General features: G+C 46.0%; 1 protein-coding gene across 8 annotated transcripts in view; it reads left to right on the top strand.

The window, feature by feature from the left end:
- The window catches only part of rreb1a (ras responsive element binding protein 1a), a 285,692-nt gene that overhangs the window by 170,860 nt on the left and 90,658 nt on the right, over positions 1-24,174 (top strand). For 6 of the 8 annotated variants that reach the window (XM_072560425.1, XM_072560423.1, XM_072560431.1 and 3 more), the window contains exons 2-3: positions 14,502-14,639; positions 20,032-20,237. In XM_072560425.1, the coding sequence (XP_072416526.1) occupies positions 14,502-14,639; positions 20,032-20,237 (344 nt within the window). Of the gene's footprint in view, positions 1-7,903; positions 8,164-14,501; positions 14,640-20,031; positions 20,238-24,174 lie in introns of those variants that run through there. The other 2 variants (XM_072560428.1, XM_072560424.1) reach the window with 2 other exon arrangements.

Raw genomic sequence — 24,174 nt, 5'->3', positions numbered from 1 at the left:
TGAGTGAGGAGGGTTAGCACAGACACAATAAGCGAAATGGCCTCCTGGGTGGGGCGAGGGGTTGTCAGGGTTCTGAGAGGAATGGAATTGGTTAAGATTGGGGGTGAGTGCTTTTTCGGTGTGGCTTTGTGTGTGATTGGTGGGATGAAATAGGGGTAGTTTGGCAAATGAGTTCTGCTGCAATAAAGACATGAATTGTCAACTTGAATGTTTTGTGGGTCTCTGCTGGCAGAGGTGTAAGTGGCTTGAAACATAATCAGTTCTTTAACCAGAGAGCCATCAGTTCAGTTTTGGAGAAGCAGTTCCCTCTTTATCAGTTGATACCATCTGTTGTCAGTGGTACACTGACTGTGTTAACAGCCCATGTTCTAAACATAACCTCCTCCAGCTGTGGCTGTGTCATGGTGGCTCTCTCAGACTGGAGTCCTCTTGGGCTGAAAGGAGTCCCTGAGTAAATCTATTCCACAAATCCCACCTCGTCAAATGTGCAGGACTGAGCCCTGGGGTGGGGGTGCTGGAGTCTGCTGATGTCCCAACAGTCAAAGGGGTTTTTCAGCAGCTTGGCTTGTTTGTGGTGACGTAGAGTTGAGAGGGGGAAGAGGTTGTTTGGTCGGTCTAACCCACCATCTCCTGCTCCATTGCCACCACCTGCTTTCTATAGTTAGCGACTCCCCAGTGAGATTGAGGTCAGGCCTAGTATGTGTGAACCCCCTCCCACCCAACTCCTTTTCAGGCTCACCTCCTCGCAGCCACTATCTGTGCTCATACAGCAAAGCTGAGCCCATACCATAAGGAATTGGAGTGAGAGTAGGCCATTCAGCCCATTGAGTGTGCTCTGCTGATGACTGAGATTATGATGTGGAGGAGCTGGTGTTGGGATAGGGTGGACAAAGTTTAAAATCACACAACACAGTACTTCCAAATAAACTTGTTGGACTGTAACCTAGTGTTATGTGAATTTTAACTTAACACAACGCTAGATTATAGCCAACAGGCTTATTTGGGAGTGCTAGCTTTCAGAGCGCTGCTCCTTCATCAGGTAACTAATGGGATAGGATCATAAGACACAGAATTTATAGCAAAAGATCACAGTGTCATGTAATTAAAACGATATATTGAACTAGCTGAGATCATGGCTGAAGTGAAAATTCTCAACTCCGACTTTCCTGCCTTTTCCCCATAACCCTCGATTCCCTTATGGATTAAAAATCTGCCTATCTCAGCTTTGAACACTGCCCAGAAACACACATGACAACGACTTGTATTTACGTAGCACCTTTAGCTTTGTCAAGATTTCACTGGAATGTTATGAAGCGAACTAAAGTCGATAACAACAACCCCTATTTGTATAACCCCCGCGACACTTCACAGGAGCATTGTAAATCAGATCATGTCACCAAGCCACACATTATGTAAGGTGGCCACCTGCTTGATCCGAGAACTGGGTTTTAAGGAGTGTCTTAAAGGAAGAAAGCAAGGTGAGGAGGTTGTTGTGTTGCCATAGTCTTACCAAACCATAGGAATTGCTCTCTCATTCAAGAGAAGCGACTGTGGGTGATTTAACCAGAGGGTCACCAGATCTCAGGTCGGGAGAAGAGGTTGAGAAGGAGACTCCTTCATGGTAACCTCAGACTAGAGTTGGGAATTGAGCCCATGCTGTTGGCATCACACTGCTCTGCAAACCGACAATCCACCCAATGGAGCTAAACTGATTCCCAAGTTGGGGAGGTATAGGGAGGGAATTTCACAGCCTCCGAGCCCAATTGTGGTCAGGGATGCTCCAGAGCTCAGAGTTTAGAGGAGCTCTGCTATCTCAGAGGCTTGGTAGGGTGGCAGATATTGATGGTGAGGGGTGACTTGCTGCGATACGGAATGGTGTATGACAGGATATGGAAGGGTGAGGCCTTGGACAGATTCGACAATGTGGAGAAGACCCTCTGTGCATTCCATGGGCAGGGCATTTCATTGTTGCCTCATTACTGGTTGCTGTGGGTCTGGAGTCACATGTAGACCATACCAGGTTAGAATGACAGATTTCCTTCGCTAAAGGACATTAATGTGCTGATGTCCCAACAGTAAAGGGGTTTATTACTAATCGTTCACAAATGTCCTTTAGTGAAAGAAATCTGCCATTCTCACCTGGTCTGGCCTACATGTGACTCCAGACCCACAGCAATGTGATTGATTCAGGTCTGGCCAGTGATAGTGACATTCCATGATAGAGTAAAACAGAATGGTTTGATTGTCTGTAAACTGCTTCAGGGTATTCTCACATTGTGAAAGGTGCCGTATAAATGCAAGGCTTTCTTTTCTGGTTTAGCAAATTGGAACACCCTGTCTGTGCAAATGAATGGGACATGGATTTTTCAAGTTTTGCAGGCATGTAGAGTGAATAGTAGTGAACCTTGTGACCTGTGTACTCTGATCATTGGGAAACTCTGCACTGGAGCTTGGCAGATTTAGTTGTTACGTAGATGCAGGTCCAGGTACATTTAAGAGTTTAATCGGATTGTGTCTGGGAACTTTGTGGATTGGAATGTGCTGCTGGTTACTGAGTCTTGTAAGATCCCCAGTGTTTTAAGAAAACTTTACATTTGCAACTTGAGTCTGGAGAGTGTCTGTGTACGTGTTAGACAATTTAAGTAATATGTTGTAAGATGCACACACTTGCATGTGTGCACTTACGCCCCAGACATCTCACTTTCTTATAGATGCCAGTCTTAAACATTTCGAATGTGCATTTGTGATTTGCAACTCAAAGTGTGGAGCAATCTGCCCAATGCTATAGCAACAATGAAAAAGTCTATCGACTGGGCTCTAATCTACTGAAATCACCAGACTCTGTGGCTACAACAAGAAGTTGTCTTTACATAGCTTCTTCAACGTGATAAACTGTTCCAGGGCACTTCAGTAGTTTGTTCCAAAGCACAGTGGGATACATTTTCACAAAGGGTGATATTTGAGCAAGGCTGCTTGAGAGAAAAGCTGGGTTAGCTCATTTGGCAGGCTGGCTGCTTTGTGATGCAAAGTGACGCCAACAGCGTGGGTTCAATTCCCGCCCTGGCTGAGGTTACCATGAAGGACTCTCCTTCTCAACCTCTTCCCCTCGCCTGAGGCACGGTGACCCTCAGGTTAAACCACTGTCAGTTCTGTTTCTCTACTGAGAGAGTAGCCCTGTGCTCCTCTGGGACTACAGTGGCTATATTGCAAAACATGTCTTCCCCACCAGTGCCTGACAACCTCATGTTACAGCAAGTAAATCACATCCTGGTGTGTGTTCCTTGCTTTTATTCTTTCCCTTTCTGTGCTTCTCTTTTCTGTTAACCTTTCAACAGTCTCCTTCCTGTCTTCCGTCTGTTGTTTGAGGGTGGGGCAGTAATGGATGGAAGAGATAAGAAGTATTTAAGTAAAAGCAAAGTACTGGGGATCTGAAATAAAAACACAGTGCTTGAGAAACCCCACGACTCTGGTAATATGATGGTGTAAAGGTTTTGAGTCAATACTGCTCTTCAGAAGCGAAGAAGAATCATTGTGGAGTCAATGCTAATTCTGTTGCCATTACGGTTGCTGCCAGACCCCACTGAGTTTCTCTAGCACCTTCCGTTTTCGGAATAGCTCGGACGAACCTCTGGGATCTGACGAACTAGAGTCAGATATTTGACGCTGGGATGTGGAGCACCATCACCCTTTGAACAGGGTGCAAAACTGTTTTGAGATGCAAGTTGAATAAACAAGGGAAATGTGATAGACCAGGCGTGACAGCAATGCATGAGATGGCAGAACTACAACAGGAAGCACGTGTGATGGGCAATAGTTTTGATATAATAAAAAATGCCCCACTTTACTCATCCATAAAACACCAGCAGATGAGAGTTTTTTGAAAAATGTATTCAAAAAAAAGGGAGAAAAGCGAGATTACAGTTTTTTAAAATTTGAATTATTATTGTCACGTGTACCTAGATACAATAAAAAATATTGTTTTGCCTGAGCTACAGGCAGATCATACCATCCAAAGATCAAAGGGTGATAGAATCCTGAGAGGAATACAAAGTTACGGCTGCAAAGAAGATGTATATAATCTTGAGGTGCACTTTAAACTATTTTATTGTGTTTGACCTTCAGCATGTACCTACTTTGATTGTGATCATAAAGGGATTGATGAGGTTAAACACTTTCGAAGCAGAATAATGGCATTTATACTGAGGGGAGATTTGATCGACGTGGACAACATTAAAACAGGTTGCGATGAGGCAGACAAAGAGAAGCAATTCCCACTTGTTGAAGATAACGAGATGAGAGGGATTGCTGATTTTAAGATTTTGGGGAAAGGATGTGTAGGATTAGGAGGATGAACTGTTTTACACAGCATGTGGTAATTCCCTGTGATCTGGAGGGTGGTGGATGCAGAGATAATTGACAATTTCAAAATGAAATTGGGTGGACACTTGAGGGAAATAGGTTTGCAGGGTTGGGGAGATGGAGAGGGCGAGTGGAGCTGATTGTGTTGCTCCATAGAACTGGATGTTGATGGGCCAAATGGCCTCTTGTGCCATTCTGACTTCTCATACGACACCAACTCGTAATTGTTGATATTATTTCGTCGCCCATTTAAATCTTTAGTGCTGTTATTTTGTTCTCTTCTCTTTCTGTGTTACACTCCAGCAGGAAAATGACCTTCTTAGTAAATGACACGTGATGTTTCGCTTCCTGTGCTTTTACTGAGTGAAAGACTTTTATTTACGTCAGGCTACATGGAATCCCTACAGTGCTGAAACAGGCCATTGAGTACGCACTGACCGTCCAAACAGCATCCTACCCAGTCTCAACCCCATCCCTGGAGCCCTGCATTTCCCGTGCCTAATCCACTTAGCCTGCGTATGCCTTGACACCACGGGGCAATTTCCCATGGCCAATCCTCCGAATGTGCACATCTTTGGACTGTGGGAGGAAACCCACACATACACAGGGAGAATGTGCAAACCCCACGCAGCCAGTTGTCCAAGGCTGAAATCGAATCCTGGTCCTGGCGCTGCGAGGCAGCAGTGCTGACCTCTGAGCCATTGTTCTGCCACCAAGAAGAAGACCATTCAGCCCAACCAGTCCATGCTGATGTTTCTACTCCTTATTTTCCTCTGGGATAATGAAAGTGGAATATATTTAACAGCAGAAGGCTGTCGAGGCTGGGTCATTAAGTATGTTCAAGGCTGAGAGAGACAGATTTTTAAGCAGTCAGGGAATAATAGGTGATGGGGGGAAAGGCAGGAACCTGGAGTGAGGATTGTCATTTCAGCCACAATCTTATTAAGTGGTGGAGCAGACTCTCTGGCCTAGTCCTGCTCCTACATCTCCTGGTCTTATCTCAATGTACCATCACGACTGTCTATTTGCTTCTCCCTTAATTGCCCACCCAGCTTCTCCTTAAATGCCTCGAAACTACTCATTGCAGCCATTCCCTGCTGATGTGTTTCTGAAACTTTCTTTTTGTTCAAGACCTTTCTTCTTGATTCCCAATTGAATTTTGTAGAATCCTGGATCCCTGCATTGTGGGAGCAGGCCATTTGGCCCAGCTGGTCCACACTGACTTTTGGAAAAGCACCCCCCCCCGCCAACCTCGGACCCACCCCCTTCCTTATCCCTGTAACCCTGTATTCCCCATGGCCAGTCCACCCTAACCTGCACATCTTTGGACTTTGGGAGGAAACCAGAGCACCCGGAGGAAAGCCACACAGGCACAGGGAGAATGTGCAGACTGTTTGGTGACTGTCTTAGATTTGGTGGTGTTCGGTTCTCCTCCATCCTGTCAGAACCTGTTAAGTCATTGTTTCTGCACTGCCTTTTAAAAATCAAGCGATGTAGCCTGCCAAGCCTGAACTAATCTGTGCATATTTTAGACCTGTTCTTCCTGAGGTGTGAACATTGAACAGTGGCCCTTTGGCCCTCGATGTTGTGCCAGCCTTTTATCTTACTCTAAGATCAAGCTAACTACATACTCTTCATTTTACTAGCGTCCTTGTGCTATCCAAGAGTCACTTAAATGTCCCCAATGTATCTGACTGTCCTACCGCTGCTGGCAGTGAATCCCACGCACCCGCCACTCCCTGTCTAAAGAACTGACCTCTGACTTCTCCCCTAAACCTACCTCCAATCACCTTAAAATTTAAGCCGCCCCCCTCTTGATAGCCATTTTCACCCTGGGAAAAAATCTCTGACTATACACTCTATTTGTGCCTCTTATGATGTGGAGGAACTGGTGTTGGATGGGGTGGGCAAAGTTAAAAATCACAGAACACCAGGTAATAGTCCAACCACCAATAGTTGTCAACCACCCGATGAAGGAGCAGCGCTCCGAAAGCTAGTGCTTCCAAATAAAACAGTTGGACTATAACCTGGTGTTGTGTGATTTTTAACTTTATGCCTCTCGTTATCTTGTACACCTCTATCAAGTCGCCTCTCACCCTTCTTCCCTCCAACGGGAAAAGCCTTCGTTCCCTCAGCCTTTCTTCCTAAGCCATGCCGTTCAGTCCAGTGAATTCAGAAAGCCAGTGCGGACTGGGTTAGGAGGTTAAAATAGTCTAGGTGGGGCCGTTCTAAAGGTGCTTTCTTGAAAATCAAAAGATAAACTGATTCAGACAGAATTCTGTTTACTGTTTGGACTTGATCTGGGTTTTTTTTTGGGAAGGTGGGGGGTGGAGTCTGGGTAGTACTAATGTCAAGATGTTAGCTGCTGCTGATAATGGGCGGCAGACAAAGCCTTGCTAACCTCACTCACCTAAAGGGCTGGGAGAGGCTCCGAGAATTCCCGCAAAACTAATCATGTCCATCTGAAGCAAGACGGTTAGATGGAAGGGGGGGTGAGCATCTAATCAGGGATTCAGCAAGATCAGCAGCAGACCACGCTGCATTTATCCAGCCTTTTCCTGTACATCACTTGCCTATCAAAACACCAAGCATTAATATGTGAAGGCTGCACTCCCATTTTAATCACATGAAGGGTAACTCTTCAAACAAGGTGAGCTATCTGCTCTGTGAAGTATTACTTCAGCAGTCTGTACGTCTGTCATCTCACTGTGATGAGATCTGTTCCATTTTCTTTTGCAAAGACTTGTTAATGGGCACATGTCTGGTAATTGTGTTGAAGATAAGAGATTCGAGCATTCATAGACAATTAGTTTAAGAGTTATCTTATCAGGCACCTCCTTTTGAAAAGAGTTTATGCTGTGCTTTTTTAAAAAAATACATGTGCTCTGAAAGCATCCTTTCTGTCAGAGCTGCGCGCACACAAAAGAATTCAACTTTCTGAGTGAATTCACAGCAGGAAGTTTGGACCTGTTTTAACAAGCAGGAAAACACTGACAAAGCCAGTGTCAAGACAGGCACATTCTCATCACCAGTCTGCACCAAATGCAGCTCTCTCTGCACTGGAGTTGAAAGGGTGGGGCCACACTTAGAAAGAGACTGTTTTCAAGTTTGTGATTTTGCGACATGGACCACTTTTAATATTTTCGGTCCTGCCGTTTTCTTCCTCCTGTTCACAATCCCGTGCATTGTGAATTCAACCTGGAATCCTTTGTGGGCAATTCCAGATCGTTACCGAATGACTGTCCCTCCCATTAAGGCAACTTTTCTCTGTCGATGTTTAATGCTCAAAACTTGGTCACAGGGGGAGACTAGGGTATTCCTGAAGGACTTTTGCCCGAAATATCGATTTTGAAGCTCCTTGGATGCTGCCTGAACTGCTGTGCTCTTCCAGCACCACTAATCCAGGGGGAGACTCCCAGGAGGAACGCTGTCTTCAAAGCAAGGCTGAAGATTCTGACTGACCCATGGAGGTCCCAGGCTGGTACTGACCAAAGTGGTGAGGATTCCTCCAGCAAAGTGTTGAATGAATGCACCGAGAGGTTTGGTCAGAAAAGTGCAGAGGTGGATGAGTATTTGGAGTTAGTACGCAAGCTTTTAAAATCTCATCGACCAAAACCCTGGACTTGTATGTGGTGGAGAGTGCAGACCACAGCTTGGACATACCCATCTCGAAACCCATCACGCTGCTGTGGAAACAAATTCTCCTCCATCCTGACGGATTGTCTAAGGAGAAGAATATAACCTTATCTCTGTGACTGAGATTGTCACGTGACAGTAAGACAGCAACTTGCGTCCTCGAGCAAGGTCTTGGATATTTTAAAAAAAAATTACTTAGAAGTATTTCAAGTGGTTATTTGCTGGAGGTGCATTCCTGTTGCACTTCACTGCTTGTTTAATCAGGGAATCTGGAACGGTGGGATCATTGAGTCCAGCAGAATTCCAGCTCTCTCCGGTCCCCTGAAAGATTCCTCATCATGCACGGTGGTCAGCATTTTCAGGAGAACAACCTGTAATTGGTGGAGTACCACAGGGATCAGTGCTGGGGCCCGAATTATTCACAATATATATGAATGACATGGATGAGGAAAGTGAATGTTTTCTAGCTAAAGGTTTGTGAATGACATGGAAATAGGTGAGATGGCAAATGGTGGTGAATCTGCAGAGAAATAGAAACAAGTTTTGTTAGTGAGCAAAGGTTTGGCAGATGAGAAATGTAAGAAGCTTTGATTTATTGTTGTCACATGTACCTAAGTACAGTGAACATTTTTATTGTGTGAGCAGTACAGGCAGATCATACCATATAAGGACATAGGGTGCTTAGACAAAGGTTATGTGCTTTGGCAAGAAGAATGGAGGAGCTGAATACTGTCTAAATGGAGAGATACTGCAGAAGGTTGCAGAACAGAGGGATTTGGGGTTCTTGTATCTAAGTCACCAAAGGCTGGTGGTAACAGGTTAGGGGAATGGCCTTTGTTTCAAAAGGAGTGCAGTCTAAACACAGGGAGGAATTGCTAAGAATATACAAGGAACTAGTCAGATCACAGCTGAAATAATGTGAACAGTTTTGATCCCCTTATGTAAGGAAAGATAGGCTGGCATTGGAGACAATCCAGAGGAGATTTGCTCAGCTGATTCCAGAGATGGAGGGCTTTTCTTCTGAGGAGAGATTGAGTAAGATCAGCCTGCACTCATGGAGGTTCGGTAAACTGAGAGGTGACTGCACTGAAATGTAAGATTCTTAAAGGGCTTGACATGGGGTTAGATGCTGACAGGTTGTTTCTCCCTTGTGAGAGAGTCAAGGTCCATGGGCTATCATCTGAGTAAGGAATTGCCCATTTAAAATGAGACAGTCTCTCAGTGTTTAGTCAATCTGTGGAATTCTTTACCATAAAGGTCGGGTCATTATGTACATTCAAGGCTTGAGATAAACAGATTTGCCGGGATAAGGCAGGAAAACGAGGTTGAAGACTTACAGATCAGCACGATCTCATTGAATAGCGGAGTAGACTCGATGGACAGAATGGCCTGCTTTTTGCTCTTTTGTGTCATGTTCTTGTACATTTTTGGCCAGTAGTAGAGAAGGAGACAGATGCTGGAAGTCAGAGTCAATCAACTGTGATAGATAGGTTCCTGACTATCAAGGGGATGAAAGGTTTTAGGGAGAAAGCTGGAGAATGGGGTTGAGAAAATTATCAGCCATGATTGAATGGCAGAGCAGAGTCGGATGGGCTGAATGGCCTAATTTCTGCTCCTATGTTTTATGGTCTAATAGATGTGAAGCTGGAAGAGCCCAGCAGGTCAGACAGCGTCCAAGGAGCAGGCACGTCAATGTTTTGGGCTGAAACCTTTTGTCCTGACGGTGAGGTTTAACAGGATCTTTTACTGTTTGTTATTCTTATCAGAGTGAGTGTGCCATCCCCTCCGGCCCCTTGTATAGTAAAGGAACATTGTACCTTCATGGCTTTTTAACAGGGTTCTGATTTGTACCCACTCGAAATAACCAATAACACAAGAGATAGGACTGAGTCCTGTTAGAGACAGCTGATTAGATTCTCAGAAGTGACTCCAAGATGTGTTGGAAACACTTGACCCAGAATCTTTTCTTGAGTTGAATTGGCTGCATAATTTGTCAGCTTGTCTGTTTTTTTAACTGGCTGGAGACTGTAGATCTGTCTCTTTTTGTTTTTGATGAGGCTGTAATTAGCTTCAGTGAGTGTGATGCTGTGAGCTAGTGTGGTAACTAGCAAAGTGCTGATAATGTTGGTTTTTAACCACGTGGACTGTGCTGTGAGAGACAAGACCGATTTCGCACCCTACAGAATGTAACAGAATGCATCTCCAGTGCAGCCAGACCAGGAAGGTGAGGGGATCCATGCTGAGGGCCTGTTAGGAAAGTACAGGTAGAAGACCTGATGAATGGCCATCGACCAGAAACATTAATTCTTGTGTTTTTTATTATTGTTCCACGGGATGAGGGCATCGCTGCTTGGCCAGCATTTTTTGCCCGTCCCTAAAACTGCTCTGTGGGTAATAACCGTCAGTCACATTACTGTGGGTTTGGAGTCACATGTAGGCCAGACCAGGTAAGGTCAGCAGATCTCCTTCCGTCAAGGACCTGAGTGAACCAGATTGGTTTTTCTGACACTTGGTCATCAGTAGACTCTTAACTCCAGATTTTTATCTGTTGTGCCAGAATTTGAACCCAGGTCTCCAGGACATTACCTGGCTCTCTGATTTTCCTGCTCCTCGGATACTGCCTGACCTGCTGTGCTTTTCCAGCACCACTCTAATCTAGACTCTAGTCTCTGGTTTAATAGTCTAACGATAATACCACTGGGCCATCACCTCTCCCTCCACAGATGCTGCCAGACCAGCTGAGTGTTTCCAGCATTTTCTGTATTTATTTGTCCGAAGGATGTGTCTTTTTAAATTGAGAATAATATCAGCTATGTTTGGTTTTATTCTGCTTCCTGTCTTCGCACCTCCTTATAGGATAAAGAAATGATTGTGACTTATTCCCTGTATTGACATTGATAAATCCACCACCCAAGATTTTGTGCTCCATTGACCTCCAATAATTCAATAAATTCAATTCAGGGCCCCTTTCCATGGAATAATAAGGTGCCTTAAGTGGTAATATATAGTCTGTCGCCATAAGCCTTGGTGAAGTGGATATCAGTGTAACTCTTGAGGGAGTGCTACACTGTCAGGGAGCCATCTTCCAACACCCCACCTAGCTGTTGAGGTGAACATTATAACGTCCTGTGGTAGTAATCCATTACAAGTGGGGGCTTTCTCCAGTGTATTGGCCCCCGATATGCATCGCAAAAAAGCGGCTTATCCACACAGGGAGGTGTGACAGACAGCAGTGACATCCCTTTAATAACCAGAACATTGTTGTAAAGCAAGACTACTTTTGTGAATGTGCTAGGTGCTATGTAACTGCAGGTTTGGTGGCTGTCTTCCTAATTGTTTCTGAAGCCTGGGACTCTTGAAAAATGCTTTTCTTCTATCCCTCACTGGGAGTTGAGTTGGGGCTGCACAGAGCCTGATCCGGACAGCGATATTAACGGGCTATTTCAGTGTAGTTGGAAATGGCCTACTGTGGAGGTCTTGGCCTAACCTCAAGTCTGAGCCATTTGTCTCTTGCCAGTGCTCTGTTACCTAGTGGCTAGGGTCTGTCACCCATTCTCTTGAAATCTCAGACGAGAGGAGGAATTTCTTCTCTGAGGGAGTTGTGAACTTTTGCAATTCCTTGCCTCAGAAACTGTGGGGCAGAGTCCTTGTGCATATTGAAGGCTTTGGTGAAGTGGTTCATGATCAATCAGGGAATCAAGGGTTAACGGGAAAGGGCAGGAGAGTGGAGATGAGGGATCTCGGACCAGCTACAATCTTAATAAATGGCGGAGCATAATCGAGGGGCTGAATGGCCTGCCAATGTTCCTATTTCTTATGATTTTTGGATCTAACACCATCCCTCCATCTCAAGCTATTTGTAGTATAGGAGGGTTTCTATCTCTATGGTAACCACCTACGCTGACTCGATGGGGAAAAGGATTAACCCACACTGAGGACATATATTAATAGATGGGACTTATTTTAATGTTCTGTCCTCATCAGAGAAGAACCCAAATGATCAGGGTAGAGATTCCCATCTTATCCGCAGATACCGACTATGTTTCATTCCCTCAGCAGCAAAGTCCTTGGTTGAATCGTTTTATTTCTGGTTAGTGGGACAATTGTTCATTGGCTATCTAGAAGAATGGGAAGATGCTGCATTAGAATGGTGGCTCAACCCATTCGAATGATGCTCTGCTTGAGATGTTCAGGATCTGGAGTTTCATTAACAATCAAACTACACATAAGTGAGTGATGGATGTTGATATGGGGGTCAAGAGTGTGGTGTTGGAAAGACACATAAGGTTAGGCTGCATCCGAAGAGCGGGAGAATCAGCGTTTCGGGCATAAGCCCTTCTTCTAGAAGCTGATGAAGAGCTTATGCCCGAAACGTCGATTCTCCTGCTCCTCGGACACTGCCTGAACTGCTGTGTCTTTCCAGCACCACACTCTCGACTCTGATCTCCAGCATCTGTGTCCTCACTTTCTCCCAGATGGATGTTGATATCCTGGTGTAGAGGTAGCGACACTATCAGTGCATCACAAGAGCCCTCTGTGAGTGATGCATATAGCCAGTAAAATCAGCTGACCAGAGCACAGTAGTCTGATTGTAATTAGCGTTTATAGATCCATTATGACACAAGGAAGCCATTCTGCCCATTAAATCCCTGCTGACATTTGATTGACCAATAGGTCCCAGTTACCCTCTACCTCCACTTCTCCCTCCAGTCCATTTTTGTTTTGAATCCAGCTTCCATTTTGGAATCCTTTGCCATTTCCACTACCTTCACAGATGCCACATTCCAGGTCTTCCCCCTCCCCCCCCCACCCTCGCCATTTTACAAAGTTCTTCTTCATAACCTCCCTCCCTTGTATCTCTAAGCCACATCCTTGAATCTGTGTTCCCTCTTGTCCTTGTAACGTCAGCTGGTGGAAGAGCTTTACTTTGTCTGCCTTATCTGAACTTGACATAATCGTGTACACCTCAATCAAATCTCCCCTCCAACTCCTTTGCTCCAAGATCAACCCCAGTTTCTCCAAGGTAACCTTTTGTTACTAAACTTCCTCCTGCCGGGAGCCATTCTAGTAAAGCTGACCATAACTAGGACTTAGTCACCTAGTTGTGGCCTAACTAGAGCTTTGTTCTGGCTCAGTGTGACTCCTCCCTTGTGCACGATATCTTTATTCCTGAAGCTCCAGGGACCATTTAATGGCTGCCACCTTCATGAGATCGTAGGAAATAGGAGCAGGCCATTGATACAATGGGATTGTGGCTAACCTGATTAGATCATTTAAAGTGTGGAAACAGGCCCTTCGGCCCAACAAGTCCACACCGACCCTCCGAAGAGCAACCCACCCAGACCCATTCCCCTACATTTACCCCTTCACCTAACACTATGGGCAATTTAGCATGGCCAATTCACCTAACCTGCACATCTTTGGATTGTTGGAGGAAACCAGAGCACCTGGAGGAAACCCACGCAGTCACGGGGAGAATGTGCAAACTCCACACAGATGGTTGCCCGAGGCGGGAATTGAACCCAGGTCTCTGGCGCTGTGAGGCAGCCGTGCTAACCACTGTGCCAATTGCAATGCTAATGCCATCTTCATGGCTACCCTCAGTGTCCCATAACCCTCAGCTCCCTTGTAGGTCAAAGATCTCTCCAACTCAGCCACAGTCAGATTCCGTGACCCAGGCTGTGCCGCTCTCCCTCCATCTGGAAGACAATTCCAAAAAGTAAAGACTCTCCAAGAAGAAATTCCAAAGTCTGTACATAAGAAGTCCCAGGCCTCCTTGTCCCTCTACACTCATTGCCTTGGACAGGGCAATTCTTCCTATTCATTTGTGAGATGTGGGCGTCGCTGGCTGGGGCACAGCATTTATTGCCCGTTCCCAGTTGTCCCAGAAAAGATGGGGGTTGAGCTGCTTTCTTGAACCGCTGCAGTCCATGTGCTGTGGGTAGACTCTCAGTGCCATTCCTGCAGTTTGACACTGAAAAAACAGTGATATATTTCCAAGTTGAGATGGGTGAGTGGCTCGAAGAGGAACTTGCAGAAAGTGGAAGAATATTAGAGAGTTACATCGCACGCTTCCTATCTCAGTCAATGGATGTGCGTGATGGCGGGGGGAGGGGGTATCTCAGGAGGGGGAAACAGAAAGGGAATTGAGCCCTTTCTGATGGTTGGCTTATTTTGTGTTGCAGAGTCTAAATGGAGTCTGTGCAGGAGACTGGATCAGTTTGCACTTTGAGAAGGCTAGCAGCATGTTTGTAACCAGTGCCTGTATCTATATTGGGATTGTTATTCCCGACATTTGGAGAGCATCAGTCCATCACAGGGTGTCACTACCATCTAACAGCTTTGTAAATCTGATTTGCTCTGAGAGTGAGCACAGAGCCGTCTCTCTCTCTCTCTCTCTCTTTATCGTTCCATCTTTACAGTTTTACATTCAGCTGTTATCACCTTACCCTTCCTACCCAATCCAGTCAGTACTTAATGTCTTTTTTCCCAAACTTGTTTTACAGTGGGGGACAATGGATCTGAAGAGAGAGGAGACCTGGGTCAGACATCTCAAGCTACACTGACAGGATTGGTTGATGAAAGTAGAATTCAAGAAGATGATGATGCTGAGATCGAGTCCAAAACTCAAACAGAAAATGGAGGTAATTCAATTGTAACTGTACACATTTCCGGCGATCGTTCGTTCCATCACTGAAGGGAGTGGGTGCTCAGCCCTTTTATAGTTTTCAGCTGTGGGTTTGAGACCCTTTATAAGAGTTCTGCTCCTCTGAGATATCCTCAGGGAGGTGGTGATTGGCAGTGAAAAGGGTGGGGTGGGGAAGCAGAGAGGGGGTGAAAATGCTTTTCTGAATTCTCTCCCAGAAGGCTGTGGAGGCCAAGTCAAAGATGAGGTAGTTGAATGTTTAGAATTTAAGGATATGAGGAGTAAGCAAGAATATGACATCGAGAGAGAGAATCAACAATGACCATACTGAATGGCTCAAAGGGCCGAATGGCCTACCCATTCTCCTACTTTTTATGGTTTGAGAGTTAATTTGCCTACCCCACCAGCGATTAAGACCCAGAAGTGGCCAATGAGGAATCAGTAGAAAGCCTCGTTGTCATTGGGATTAACTCCGCTATGAATGAGTCTGTTGCCATGCAGATTGCCAGATGGTCAAACTGTGTGGGTCACTTCATATCTCGGCCAGGCAGGGGCCTCAATCAAAGGCAATCAATACCTGATCAAAGGACTGGGTATCGGGGGCATGGAGTGGCTGGAACTCCCATTTTAAGTACCTGGGTCTTGCACAGTCACCAAGGAGAGGAGGTTCAGTGGCACTGCTGAGCGCAGGAGCGGCCAACCTTCTGAGGCCTTGGTTCCTGGCTACAGCCTGCCAGTTGCCTTGACATGGCCTTATTTGGTGGGCCTTTTGAAAAGAGTCCGAATGGGGGTCCATCACTCGTTCTACAGGTGGTGGGCCAGACCCCAGTGCCCCACAAGATTACACTTTCTAATACTGCTCCTTCATTGTCACTGGGTCAAAACCCTTCCATGAGTGCACCACACCGATTCCTAATGACACTTAGACGCCGTGAAGGAGTGGAGACAAAATCTGATATAAAAACTGAAAATACTGGAACCAAAACAGGTCAGACAGCATCTGCATTTAATATGATAATCCACAATATACACACCCACAGTTAATGCGCATTTAATGAGAGAGGAAGTGAGTTAGAGATTCAGACCAATTACTGGTTCTCTCTGCAGTTGGAGACGTTACTAATGTCACTGTGTAATTTTGTTTTTCTTTCCTGGGATTCTTGTTTTATTCATTACATGTGAGTTTCACTGGAAAAGCCTGCATCTATTGCCCATACCTAATTTCCCACAGGGCAGTTAAGAGTCACCCACGTGGCTGTGGGTCTGGAGTCACATGTCAGCCAGACTAAGAGAGGACGGCAAATTTTGCCTCCCTGACAGACAGTTGTGAACCAGAAGAGTTTTTCCGACAATCATTGTTGGACTCATAGTTCCAAATTAGCTTTTGATTGAAATTTAATTTGAACCCAGGTGGCCAAAGCAATACCAGGGCCTCTTGGATTAACAGTATAGTGTTAATACCATGGGGTCATCACCTCCACAAGCCTCTCGGCCAGGCCAGTATTTGTTATCCATCCCTAATCACCCTGAATGGGTCAGTTATTTATATTCTAATTACCCAGAGTCTAATGCTCTGGGGACCAGTGCTCAAATGCCATCATCGCTGCTGTAGGAATTCCAATACAATGAATAATTCTGGGATTGAAAGCCCGGCTCAGTTTCACGGTTGGGGAGAAAGTGAGGACTGCAGATGCTGGAGATCAGAGCTGAAAATGTGTTGCTGGAAAAGCACAGCAGGTCAGGCAGCATCCAAGGAACAGGAGAAGGGCTTCATTCCTGAAGAAGGGCTCATGCCCGAAACGTCGATTCTCCTGTTCCTCGGATGCTGTCTGACCTGCTGTGCTTTTCCAGTAACACATTTTCAGCTCAGTTTCACTGTTGCCATTACCACAGCAAGTTGCTCTTTAGGGAAGGGAATCTGCCATTCTTACTTGGTCTGGCCTACACGTGACTCTAGACCCACAGCAATGTGGTTGACTGTGATCTGCCCTCTGCTACAGCCTCTCTCTTTAAGAGGGCAGTCAGGAATGGGCAACACATGCTGGCCTTGGCATCTAACAAGACAGATAATGATTTTTAAAAATACAGCCTAACCTGCTGATCGGCATCAGCATGTTTTTAACATTTTGTGATCTGAAGTGAGTCTTCTATTCTACAGAGCCTATCATTGCTTTCAGTGATAGCAACAGAAATTGCTGGAAAAACTCAGCAGGTTTGGTTGCATCTGTGGAAACTGTGCCCTATATCCGTGCTTCCCAAACCTTTCCCACCGAGACCCTATTTCTGAGGCTGTATAATTGTTGTGAGTCCCTCAGTAAGATCTGAGAGAGCAGGCGCTTGTTAAAGCTATATCTTAGTCGGAAATCCATGGTGACCTCGGCCTTCTTGGATCTGGTGACCCTGGGATTTTAGATTTTATTGTCATGCGTACTCAAGTACAGGAATACAGTGACAAATCGTGTCTCACGCAATTGATTGAGTTTTTTTGAAGAAGTAACAAAGAAGATTGATGAGGGCAGAGGGGTGGATGTGGTCTATATGGACTTCAGTAAGGCATTTGACAAGGTTCCTCATGGTAGACTGGTTACCAAGGTTGGATCTCATGGATTACAGGGAGAACAAGCCATTTGGATACAGAACTGGTTTGAAGGTAGAAGACAAGAGAGTGGTGATGGAGGGTTGCTTTTCCGTCTGGAGGCCTGTGACCAGTGGAGTGCCACAAGGATCGGTGCTGGGTCCACTACTTTTCATCATTTATATAAATGATTTGGATGTGAACATAGGAGGTATAGTTAGTAGGTTTGCAGATGACACCAAAATTGGAGATGGAGTGAAGAGTGAAGAAGGTTACCTTAGAGTACAACGGGATCTTGATCAGATGGGCCAGTGGGCTGAGGAGTGGCAGATGGGGTTTATTTTAGATAAATGTGAGGTGCTGCATTTTGGAAAAGCAAATCAGAGCAGGATTGACACAGTTAGTGATAAGGTCCTAAAGAGCATTGCTGAACAAAGATACCTTGGTGTACAGACTCGTAGCTCCTTGAATGTGGAGTTGCAGGTAGATAGGATAGTGAAGAAGGCGTTTGGTATGCTTTCCTTTATTGGTCAGAGTATTGAGTACGGGAGCTGAGAGGTCATATTGCAGTTGTACAGGACATTGGTTAGGCCACTTTTGGAATATTGTGTTCATTTCTGGTCTCCTTCCTATTGGAAGGACGTTGTGAAACTTGAAGGGGCTCAGAAAAAAACTTACAAGAATGTTGCCAGAGTTGGAGGATTTGAGCTATGGGGAGAAGCTGAATAGGCTGGGGCTGTTTTGCCTGGAGCGTCGGAGGCTGAGAGGTGACCTCATAGAGGTTTATAAGATCATGAGGGGCATGGATAGGGTGAGTAGACAAGGTATTTTTCCTGGGGTGGGGGAGTCCAGACTAGATGGTGTAGTGTTAGAGTCGAGAGTGTGATGCTGGAAAAGCACAGCAGGTCATGCAGCATCCGAGGAGCAGGAAGATCAATGCTTCGGGCAAAAGCCCTTCATCAGGAATTCCTGATTCCTGAAGAAGGACTTTTGCCCGAAACGTTGACTTTCGTGCTTCTCAGATGTTGCCTGACCTGCTGTGCTTTTCCAGCATCACACTCTCGACTCTAATCTGCAGTACTCATTTTCGGAATAGTTTTAGGGTGAGAGGGGAAAAATTTAAAAGGGAATAAAGGGGCAACGTTTTCACACAGAGGGTGGTGTGTGTATGGAATGAGCTGCCAGAGGAAGTGGTGGAGACTGGTACAATTACAATATTTAGAAGGCATCTTATGAATAGGAAGGGTTCAGAGGGATATGGTCCAAGTGCTGGTAAAAGGGACTAGATTGGGTTGGGATATCTGGTCGGCATGGATGAGTTGGACCGAAGGATCTGTTTCTGTGCTGTATATCTCTGTGACTCTATAACTCGGTGCAACCTTATGTACCAAAGTACCAAGGGAGGTAAAAAAACACTTAGATACAAAGTAGTAAGAGAAACCAGAGTTAAAAAGTTAGATTCCCTACAGTGTGGAAACAGGCCCTTCGGCCCAACAAGTCCACACCGACCCTCTGAACAGCAACACACCCAGACCCATTCCCTTCTGACTAATGCACCTAACACTTCGGGCAATTTAGCATGGCCAATTCACCTAACCTGTACATCTTCAGACTGTGGGAGGAAACTGTAGGAAACCCACGCAGCCACGGGGAGAATATGCAAACTCCACACAGACAGTTGCCCGAGGCAGGAATTGAACCCTGGTCCCTGGCGCTGTGAGGCAGCAGTGCTAACCACTGAGCCAGCGTACCGCCCCAAGTTAAGCATTACTTCATAGAATAGTAGAAAGGCAAAGAAATAGGTTATAGTTTACATTAAAGTCTTTTCTAGCTTAAACTAGGGAAATAAGGAATAAGCTAAAAGTTTCACAGCCCTCTGCTTATCTCGTTCTCCGAGGAGAAGCAGCCGCTGCAGATACTGTCGCTGCAGTTGGAACTACTGCCTCTCCGATCTCCACCCCCCTTGGGAACCTACCTGGGCAGATCCACTCGCACGCCTAGCTGAGATACTGCCATTTGGGTGCCAACTCCTACATTGAGGAGCCCTGCCTTATATAATTGACAGCCTGGGCGTGCCCACAGTAAGTGTGCAGCAAAAGTGGCCTGATTTCAAATGGACACTCACTTGGAGGAAACCTCACAGTGTGGTCCTTGTGCAACATCCTCACAATTCATCACCAAACTGTCACTGCCGTTGCTACAGTCACCAGTGATGGCGTGTAATCGTCAGCAGTTCTGGTATTAAACGGCTCAGAATGTTCTGTCCAAGTAGAACCTGCTTGGAAGGTCAGAATCTATAATTGTCCAACTAGATGTTTTGTTAACATTGCAATTAAAAGTAGTTCAAAAATAAAATTGTCACCGTTACATTTTGCCCAAAGAATCCTGATTCAGCCATTAGGCTTGTGTGTTTGACCCTGAACATTGACTTGTTACTGACCTGGGAGAAAGTGAGCACTGCAGATGCTGGAGATCAGAGTCAAGAGTGTGGCGCTAGAAAAGTACAGCAGGTCAGGCAGCATCCAAGGAGCAGGAGAGTCGACTTTTCAAGCATCAGCCTTTTGTCTGGAATACAGTGTGAGGTTTCCATCTGAAATCAGGCCACTTTTGCTGCACGTTTGTTACTGACCTGCCTCCATTGGCTCTTCTCTCTGTGTGTGTGGGATTGCGATGGGGAATCACTAGGGGCACAGCTCAGACCTGACCACACTGGCACACCCGTGCGTCATCTCAGATACTGTGGATAAAAGTCCTGTCTGTCTGGACACCGCTGTGAGGATGTTTGCGTATATTTTGTGTATATGTTGTACTCCAGCAGAAAGCGAGACGGAGGTCATCACTACCACCGCCCAGGGGACAGCAGTGATTTTGCCAAACAATCCCGAAAGCGTCGACTTGTCTTCCGTGAAGTCCATGATGTCGACGGTGATGAACATGGGCAGCCTCAACGGGGAGGCCGGTGAGATGCCGAGTAACAAAAGCCCCTCAAAGTCTTCCATACGAGCTGGGAAAATCAAGCAGGTAGGCTCTGAGGGAAAGGCTGAAACCTAGGGGGAGGGGAGGGGGGGGAGGCAGGTGGTGGGGGGAGGGGGGGAGGCAGGTGGTGGGGGGAGGCGGGAGGCAGGTGGCAGGTGGTGGGGGTGTCACTCAACACTGGTCACTTTGGCACTTGCACAGACCTTCTTACTGCTTCATTCGTCCTGGGATTTGTCAGCCATCTGGTTCGACCACTTCTGGAGTATTGCATGTGATTCTGGTCTCCCTCCTGTCAGAAGGATGTTGTGAAACTTGAAAGAGTTCAGAAAACGTTTACAAGGATGTTGCCAGGACTTTGAGGGTTTGAGCTACAGGAAGAGGCTGAACAGGCTTGGGACTGTTTTCCCTGGAGTGTCGGAGGCTGAGGGGTGACCTTATATAGAGGTTGATAAAATCATGAGGTGCATGGATAGGATAAATAGACAAGGTCTTTACCCTGGGGTGGGTGAGTCCAGAACTAGAGGGCATAGAGTGGGAAGGGAAAGATTTAAAAGCAACCTAAGGGACAACATTTTCACACAGAGAGTGGTACGTGTATGGAATGAGCTGCCAGAGGAAGTGGTAGAGGCTGGTACTATTACAAAATTTAAAAGGCATCTGGATGGTATATGAATCAGAAGGGTTTGGAGGGATGTGGGCCAGGTGCTGGCAAATGGGACTCGATTAGGTTGGGATATCTGGTTGGCATGGACAAGTTGGACCGAAGGGTCTGTTTCCATGCTGTCCACCCCTATGAGTGATAAGTGTGCCCCTTGTCAGTCATTCCCCTCAGATACCTTGTTTGCCTGAGAGGCGTGAGGCTGACACCTGTGCGAGTGGAACATGGGCTGGTCTTCCAGCACCGTACTGCAGGAGTGCTGCACTGTCAGAGGCGCCTCTTCTTGGATAAGATGCTGAGCTAGTTGCAAAAGTTCCTGTGCAGCTTTTTCAGAGCAGAGCAATGTAGATTGGTCAAGCATTAGTCAACATTACTAACATGTTAACTGTCAAACAAACAAACACCCAAATGACCTGATGAACTTGCTGGCTGTGGAAAGTTGCTATTTTTTTAATCCTACATTACCACAGTGACTACAGAATTGTTATGGTACAGAAGAAGGCCATTCGGCCCATTGTGTCTGCAAATTGCTGGATTGGTTGTAAATCTCGGTGTCCCGAGGTCATGTAAGGTGCTATATAAATGTAGGTTTTTCAGCTTTCTGGTCAAAAAGAATGTTTTGTCTTCCGTCTCTTGCTACCTTTAAATGCACCAACCCTTTCCCCCATTAGCTCATTCGCAAGCCCCTTCCCGACCCCATTCACAGCTTGCCTCTCAGACTTTCAGAAGGTTTGCCTCGGGGTTTCATTTCTGGAGCCTCTGGCCAGTATTGAAGCCTACACTGGGCCCTGACATGACCTGCTGTTGTAGCCCAGCAACAACGGAACCTGAGCCTGTTGCCATCAGCCACAACCTGGAATCGGCAGTTTGACAGGAATATGAGTTTGATTATCGTGAGGATGGGTTTTGTACCATATCCAGAGGGTAAAAAGCTTGGATAACTTCCCGATGTCAACAATTGCCCATCTATCAGATCAGCCATGATCTCATTGAATGGCAGAGCAGACTCGATGGGCTGAATGGCCTTTTTCTGCAAAGTTTTATGACCTTATAGTTCCTTGAGGTCAGACTCGTGATATAAATACTAAAGAGCTCATCTCGAGTTCCCAATAAATTCAATTCAACCTGTTTAACATTCCGATTACAACCCATTCCTCAATGCCATGCTCTGGCATATTTGCAGTGTTCATGTTTATGGGCATCATGTATTTAGGAGTGTGCCCAGTATCTGATTGGACAATGGTGTCGCGAGATTGTGAACTAAAATAAGCTGGGGGATTTGGGAATGGGTGAGGGTGGGGCCTGAGGACACAGGTGGGGTCTGAAATCATCAAGGGATGATAGCTTCAAAATCGACCCCCTCGCTGCCCAAAAATCCTAAGATATCCTCAGGCAAGGTGTTCGGTAGTTGGCTTCTTAAATATGGGAGCTGCAGCCAAGTGGGCACAATCATGGTGTGGGAGTGAAGAGAGAAGAAATACTTATAACCTCTCCTTGGGTGACTGACTGTGTGGAGTTTGCACTTTCTCCCTGTGTCTGTGTAGGTTTCCTCTGGGTTCTCCAGTTTCCTCCCACAAGATGTGCCGGTCGGGTGAATTGACCATTCTAAATTGCCCATAGTGTTAGGTGCCTTAGTTAGAAGGAAATGGGTCTGGGTGGATTACTGTTCGGAGGGTCGGTGTGGACTTGTTGGGCCAAAGGACCTGTTTCCACACTGTAGGGAATCTTAAAAAAAAGATTTTACTTTTAGTGAATTCATAATCCACCATCTGCCGTGGCAGGGTTCGAACCCAGCTCCCCAGAATATTACCCGGGTCTCTGGATTAACAGCCCAGCGATAATGCCACTGTACTTCCTAAGGCTCGTGTTGTCCTTTGAGAATTTGAAAGGTGACGTAAGTGTAAGAATATACAAACTGGGAGCAGCAAGTTGACCATTCGGCCCCTTAAGTCTGCAATATCATTTGATTGGATCATAGCCTCCATTCCACTTCCTCAGCCACTCATTGTATTTCTTTGTACTCACCTGGAGATCAAAAATCTGTTGATCTCTCTGTTGAGTACACTCAAGGATGCACTATTAGATTAGATTACTTACAGTGTGGAAACAGGCCCTTCGGCCCAACAAGTCCACACCGACCCGCCGAAGCGTAACCCACCCAGACCCGTTCCCCTAAGTTTACCCCTTCACCTAACACTACGGGCAATTTAGCATGGCCAGTTCACCTAACCTGCATATTTTTTGGACTGTGGGAGGAAACCGGAGCACCCGGAGGAAACCCACGCAGACATGGGGAGAATGTGCAAACTCCACACAGTCAGTCGCCTGAGGTGGGAAATGAACCCGGGTCTCTAGCGCTGTGAGGCAACAGTGCTAACCACTGTGCCACCGTGCCGCTCAATATCTTCTGATATAGAGAATTACAAAGATTCTCAAGCCTTTGAGTTAAGAAAAAATTTCACTTAATCCCAGTCCTGAATGATTGTCCCTCTTATTAGGCTTAGAAAGGGTGAACCCTGGAAAATTGTTTCTGTTGGGCGGGGTTACTAGGACCCGTGGGCTCAGCCTTAGAATTAGAGGGGGTCAATTTAGGACGGAAATGAGGAGACATTTCTTCAGCCAGAGAGTGATGGGTCTGTGGAATTCACAAAGTGCTGAGGAAGCCGGGACGTTAAATGTCTTCAAGGCAGAGATTGATAAATTCTTAATCTTGCAAGGAATTAAGGGATACGGGGAGAGTGTGGGTAAGTGGCATTGAAATGCTCATCAGCCATGATTGAATGGCGGGGTGGACTCGATGGACCGAATGGCCTGACTTCCATTCTCATGATCTTATGGTCTTGTTCCTCAGCCAGGTGGAAGTGCACTCTCAGCTTCTTAATGTCATTAATTTGGCTGAACTTTCCTTCCACAAGATGCTGGAAAGAATAAAGTCAACTTTTTTCTGGTCTCCATTGGAAATGCCTATTCCCTAGCTAGTGACACCATTCCTCTCCCTGACCGCAGTCTTGAGATGAAGCCAGTCTGTTCACACCTTGGTGCCCAGGCCTTGTGTTTGTGATGTTACTAAGACCGCCTATTTCCACCATTGTTACATTTGCCCTGTCTCAGCTCATCGACCCTGAGACCCTCATTCGTGCCCTTTGTCATCTCCCAGTTTGACTATTCTGATACATTTCAGGCCGCTTTCCCACATTTGACCTTCTGCAAAATCGAGATCTTCCAAATGAAGCCCTATTCTCCGGTGTGCTCGCAAGCTCCCAGTCCAGCAACATCTGGATTTTGTTAATAAAAACCTACCCAAGGAGCAGGAGTAGGCCCATT

The sequence above is a fragment of the Chiloscyllium punctatum genome, chromosome 41, assembly GCF_047496795.1.
Source record: "Chiloscyllium punctatum isolate Juve2018m chromosome 41, sChiPun1.3, whole genome shotgun sequence".
Taxonomy (NCBI): Eukaryota; Metazoa; Chordata; class Chondrichthyes; order Orectolobiformes; family Hemiscylliidae; genus Chiloscyllium; species Chiloscyllium punctatum.
The sequence above is the reverse complement of the archived record's forward strand: the minus strand, read 5'-3'. Positions and strand labels throughout refer to the sequence as shown.